Consider the following 6,000-nt stretch of genomic DNA (forward strand, 5'->3'; position numbering starts at 1 on the left):
GTAGCATGAATTTGAAAGCCAGTATAGCCCCCATTCAGGAAACACTGGGTTGGTAGTATGCGGAAAGCTAAATGTAACTTGCAAATTCATTTTTTCAGTTTTGTTTAAAAGCAACAAGGTTGGTACACATGAAGATTAAACTATTCTAAACAAATCTGGCTATTGAACCCTCTTGAAATTTGTAATGGAAAGTCATGGTGGCCATTTTCATAGTATTATTGCAGCAATAGTGATCAGTGTATATTGTAAACTTAAATCATTAGCAACATGAATGTCTAAACAAGGCAAGTAAAATACGTAATAATACAAAGCATTGCATTTTTTCGAGAAAAAAAATTACGCAGTATCTGATTTTCAACGTTACAGCAATATGCGAGACGACTTTGTACTTGTCATACTGGATCTATAATCGCGCGTTTTCCTTTGTTTACACTGCCCATCGAGTTTAAAGTTTTGATCATTAAGTTCAACCAAATCGGGTATCTGCCTCTTATCTGTGCCGCCAACTTCATTCTAACTTGATCAGATGACAGTTTTCTATCTGTAATCAGTGGGGCTGGCATTAAAATTATGGACTTATGATAAGTATGCAAACATGAAGCAGTATTACTTGACATGCTTCACTACTATAAAATAGTGACCATTTTGAAAAAAAAAATCAAACTGTCATTCCTCTTGTGGTTAGAATTACGAAAGGCTCAACGTCTAGATTTACTTAGTATATATCAGTCTACGTATTATATGCCATATTTAGTGATTTTAGACAAACTGAAGAATAAGTGTGAACTATTTGACTCGGCCACAGTCTGGTGGACTATACTAGCTAGCATTAACATTGATTAAGAAAGTAAAGCCAATTACAGCAAAGGAAGGTAAAAACACTTTCGCCGTTTCACTTCTGAACGAGATGGGTAGATCTACAAAGGATTGGAAGGGATGATGTTCTGAATCATATTTTTTAATTTTTTTCAATCCAAATGTCATCCACAGATGGTTTTACGTATAATCTCTCTCTCTCTCTCTCTCTCTCTCTCTCTCTATATATATATATATATATATAGAGAGAGAGAGAGAGAGTGTGTGTGTGTGTGTGTGTGTATGTGTGTGTGAATGGTGTGTTTTCAGTTGTTAAACCCCTGGAGAGAGAGAGAGAGAGAGAGAGAGAGAGAAAGAGAGAAAGAGATAGATCTAGATATATTTCCAAATATTGCATATTCTCAGGCGTCGTGATAATGACATGGTAAGACGATAGATTTAGAGTGCCATAAAGCGCAATGATGTATTGAAATGGCATGAATGGCACGGAAATTAATCATATTCAGCATTTTGCAAAACGGTTCCTTCCTTAAGCTCCAGGGAAACTCAGCCTCGTTTGTTCAACCAAAGAATTGGAATAATAATTATGACAAGCACCTCACTACTGTCACCAGCCACCCTTCAAGCAAGATTCGCTCATAATGTGCACGGTCACATATTGTGTGAGCGTGCATTCTTTTCCTCGCTGTTGCGTCATAGATTTCACAAGTTTTGACATACTATTCATATGGTCTTATGATAATTATGTATATCCGTAGCTGTATAGCCATTATACTCTATACGACATAGCTTACATAATGATTTTATACTTTCTATGGATAGGCAGAGCATTATAAGAAAAAAGAAACCAAGAATAAACTAGTAAGCTCGATGGCTAAGTATCTTTAGAGTAGATAGATACTTCTTGGCACCGGGACGATGATGCCGTTGTTTAGAAAATTTTGTAAACGAAGTTGGATCCCTGACACATCAAAATGTGCGCTTCTCGCATACAAGGTACGTGTATTACCATGACAGCCGACATCTAGGTTTACACGCTCATTCACTTCAAAATGAAATCATTGTTCCCGTAGGCATGCAGAACTGTCCAATATAGCTACAAAATGTACTTGCATTCATGAGAAATGTGTGAAATAACGCTGTAACAGCGATTCACTTAAGTAAAGAAAAATGTGGAATAATAGCCAAAATGGTTCAGAATATACCATGATCTCAGAGCTTACCCGATCGTGGTGGCTAAGTAATTTTTCATAATCGAATATCGATAATTGGCAAATCGGTCTACAACAGTATCCACGCTCTTCAGCGCTAAAGTGAATCACATGCAGCTTGTGGGAAAATACGATTACTATGACCAGACACGATCGATTCTCATGTACATAACGTTGTACCTATTATTACCCACGATGCTAAATAAACGTCGTATGCATACGATCAAAATAATTATACACGTTTGATCTCAGAACACTCCAAAACAACTCATCATCCTGACAAATCGCGTCAGCCAAGTAAATTTCTTGGTAGACACTTTTGATGTAATGCAAGCAAATTTCAAACGGTGGAAAATGAATTTTGAGCCTTTCTGAGAGCTATGTTTTAGCTCCAAACATGGTGATACAAGGGTGATGACAGTATCCTCATGGAAATAATCTCAGGGAAAAAATGCCCTTTTCGTACTAATATCGTACGAATATCGATAATTGGTAAATCGGGCCACAACAGTATCCACGCTCTTCAGCGCTAGAGTGAATCACATGCAGCTTGTGGGAAAATACGATTACTAGGACACGGTCGATTCTCATGTACGCAACATTGTACCTATTACCCACAATGCTAAATAAAAGTCGTATATGCATACGATCAAAACGTTTGATCTCAGAACACTCCAAAACAACTCATCATCCTGACAAATCGCTTCAGCCAAGTAAGTTTCTTGGTAGACACTTTTGATGTATTGCAAGCGAATTTCAAACGATGGAAAATGAATTTTGAGCCTTTCTGAGAGCTATGTTTTAGCTCCAAACATGGTGATACAAGGGTGATGACTGTATCCTCAAGGAAATAATCTCAGAAAAAAAGCCCTTTTCGTACCCCACTGCATCGCTCCTGGAAGAGCGTTCATTCAGCTGCGTCTGAATGGTTTTCTCTATTCTTCAATGATTTTCTCTCCAACCACCACTTTCTCAACGTGATTCCAACCAAGCTGCCCACTATAAGCACGGCGCCGATGACGGTGATGTAGTTGGGGACGATTCCGAAGATAGCGAACTCCAGGATGAACGTGAAGAGGACATCATTGGTTCTGATTAGCGCCACGGTGGTAGGCTTCTCGTAATGCACTGCAACGGTGACTGCGAACTGAGAGACAAACGTGACCACGCCGTTGGCGACAAGTATGATTCGGTCCATCCCGCAACGAGGTATTACCCACTCATGCAGGGCCGTCGCGGTACAAGCTGAGGCCAGCATAAATATGAAGGTGTAGATTGTGAGAAGCGTTAGTGGTTGTACTCTGTAATTGCCAATTTTTTTCAACAGAATGAATATTATTCCTGCAAGGCATGCCCATAAGAGGCAGGCAATCGGCCCGAAGATGGAGGAGGAAGTCGTCTCCTCCCCACCGAAGATGAAGGACGGTTGGATGACGAGAAGGACGCCTGCCAGCGTCACACATGAGACCACGACATCGAGAGCCGTGCAAGCTTCGTGAAGGATGATACAGCTGAAGAATGCAGTGAAGACGGGGGAACTGTACATGATGGCTTTGGCGTTTCCCACCGGCATCACTTGGTAGGCATAGTACGATAGCATCACTGCAGCCGACCCGGCGATGGATCGCATCATGACTGCGCCGAATGCCTTCCTCGTCATCCTGTAAGAAACATTCTGGAAGGTTCCCATTGAGAGAGAACACAGGAACTGGATGAATGCAGAGACAAATGCGACCTGATTTGATCCCACAGCACCCGAGAGAAGTGCCACGCATATACTACCAACCGACAGCATGACGGTGGATAACAAGGCGTAGAGGATGCCCCTCTGGTTACCTATGGAGCACGAGCTTTTCTTATCGTGGTCTACTTCAGAGAATGATGGCGAGGACGAAACGACATCTTCAGCACCATTGATTTCCCTGTCACCCGATTTGTGTGTCTTGATCGCGGAAGCTTCAGAGGTACGAGAGTTTTCTCTTTCCTCTGCATCCGATGAGTTTTCATAGCCCCAATTTTCCACTCCCGTCAACATGGCGCAATCGGTCTTTGTAGCTTCATCATCAACCGGTGGCGGAATGAGACACGTTTTGCCAGATGTTGAAGGGTACGACCTCTGGGACGAACGCATTCGCAAGGTCAGACTCTCACCATGGTGCTTGTCCTCGGGGGAAGCAGTAGTAGCCATATCTGGAAATGCCTCTCGGTCCTCCGGAACCATGTCCCGAGCGCGTCTTACCGGTCCTGCGGATGACATCGAAAATAGCAGTTTGGCCACTTGTGGGCTTTCTATAGTCATGTCTTCTTCATTAAACCACCATACCCCCGATCCTCTCCTTATTCCCTTTTATCAACGCGTCGTTTTAACAAAATTTGGACTCCCTGTGTCTTGTCGGCAGCATCGATTCAAATGAAGTCAACAGGGCTTCAACCTCACTGGTCTGTCAAGAGGTTACAAACGATGCTAGTTAAACCTGTTTAACAAGATCACGTGGCCCAGGTTTGCACGACGTCCGCAACTATTGTCATAATTACCACATCACAATCATTAGTTAATGGAGCAGAAAGTTCTCGATGCTATCTCTTTAACCGCCTGTTTATCAAAATTGCAACATTCCAAGAAAGTCCATCAAAATTCTTTGCACGAAAGATTAATCTCACCCATGAGAATACCCTGCCAGAATATGAAATAAGACTGCTGTTGAACAGAAAAGGTTGTAAAGATAATGTAAGGACTGTGCAACTCACAACGAAAGCCACCTTATCTACGGAGCATGACTTGCGAAACGCAGGTCACTCCGCGTTGTATCATTTAATGCTGAATCACATCATTATATATTACGACGTGAATCAGCATTATTAAATCAGGATTCTATGGGATCCTTATGAAAACAAGACCAAAGCATCCAGAGTACCTACCGAAAATCATGTGGCTACCTGAAATACTTAACTGCTTAAAATTTAGTCCTAACTACATTTTGGATCATGGGGACTACTGTTACAAGCCTTAACTCAGTGCTCAAGAATCAGTTCCGTTTGCTGCTGCGGACCCCCCCCCCCCAAAAAAAAAAAAAAAAAAAAAAATCTGTCAACCCAACATGCCAAGGGCGAAAAAAGATGTACACAAACCGAAAATTCGGCGCTAAAGGTGACCTACGACTGATGTCCACAAAACTTCGGTGCAAACAACAATCAATGGCTCTTTCTGTTTCTTGTGCTTATCGGCAATGGATAATCGTCGACTCTAGTCAGGGTCAATCAACACGAACAATTAGAAACAAAGGGTCAGCTTGAGAACACTTTGAATGTGGGAGATAAAAAAAAAAACATGACTTACATCACTATTCTACAAGGGCCAAGGAGTGTTTTAAAATGTGTGTGCGTGTGTGTGTGTGTGTGTGTGTGTGTGTGTACTGGGAAGGGGGATCAAGAGCCGTCTTAATGGTCCTCTCCGGGTCCAGGGGCAACGTTTGGCATTGTGTGCACGTGATATTTTTCGTAACGATTTCGAACTCCTCGAGCTTTGTAAATGTTTGAGGAATAAAGCTGCATGTAACATGCAATATCTACCGATAGAAATAGAACAGATTTAGACATAAGGCATTCCGAGGCGTTTTTCAAGATTTCAAAAGCTGGAAATGTTAAAAATAACTAAGGACACGGCATGACAACCAAGGTGAATTCACGTTCACTTGTGTATGTCTGCATGAACAGATGAACAGTTCAGGACAAGTTTGGTAATTTATTAGAGGTGAATTGAACGACTTTGAAGATATCGAACTGCCTGACTACACCATTGGATTGAAGTGTCCGCACAATTCTAGATTTATGATGTTATCTTCAGAATCTTTATTGATTAGATCAATAGACACACGGGGTGTTCTCCCATCTTTACATGAGTGGTCATGTGTCTCGGTAATGTTGATTCCTATTTGACCTTCACGTAAAACAATAAAACGCTAATGTGTTCTAC

General features: G+C 41.5%; 1 protein-coding gene across 1 annotated transcript; it reads right to left on the reverse strand.

Annotated features, from left to right (window-relative positions):
• Positions 1–2,934: 2,934 nt before the first annotated feature.
• On the reverse strand, positions 2,935–4,248 carry LOC140240491 (solute carrier family 35 member G1-like). The gene has a single exon (XM_072320264.1). The coding sequence runs from the start codon at positions 4,246–4,248 to the stop codon at positions 2,935–2,937; it is 1,314 nt and encodes a 437-aa protein (XP_072176365.1).
• Between the last annotated feature and the right edge of the window lie 1,752 nt (positions 4,249–6,000).

Source organism: Diadema setosum, chromosome 17, assembly GCF_964275005.1.
Source record: "Diadema setosum chromosome 17, eeDiaSeto1, whole genome shotgun sequence".
Taxonomy (NCBI): Eukaryota; Metazoa; Echinodermata; class Echinoidea; order Diadematoida; family Diadematidae; genus Diadema; species Diadema setosum.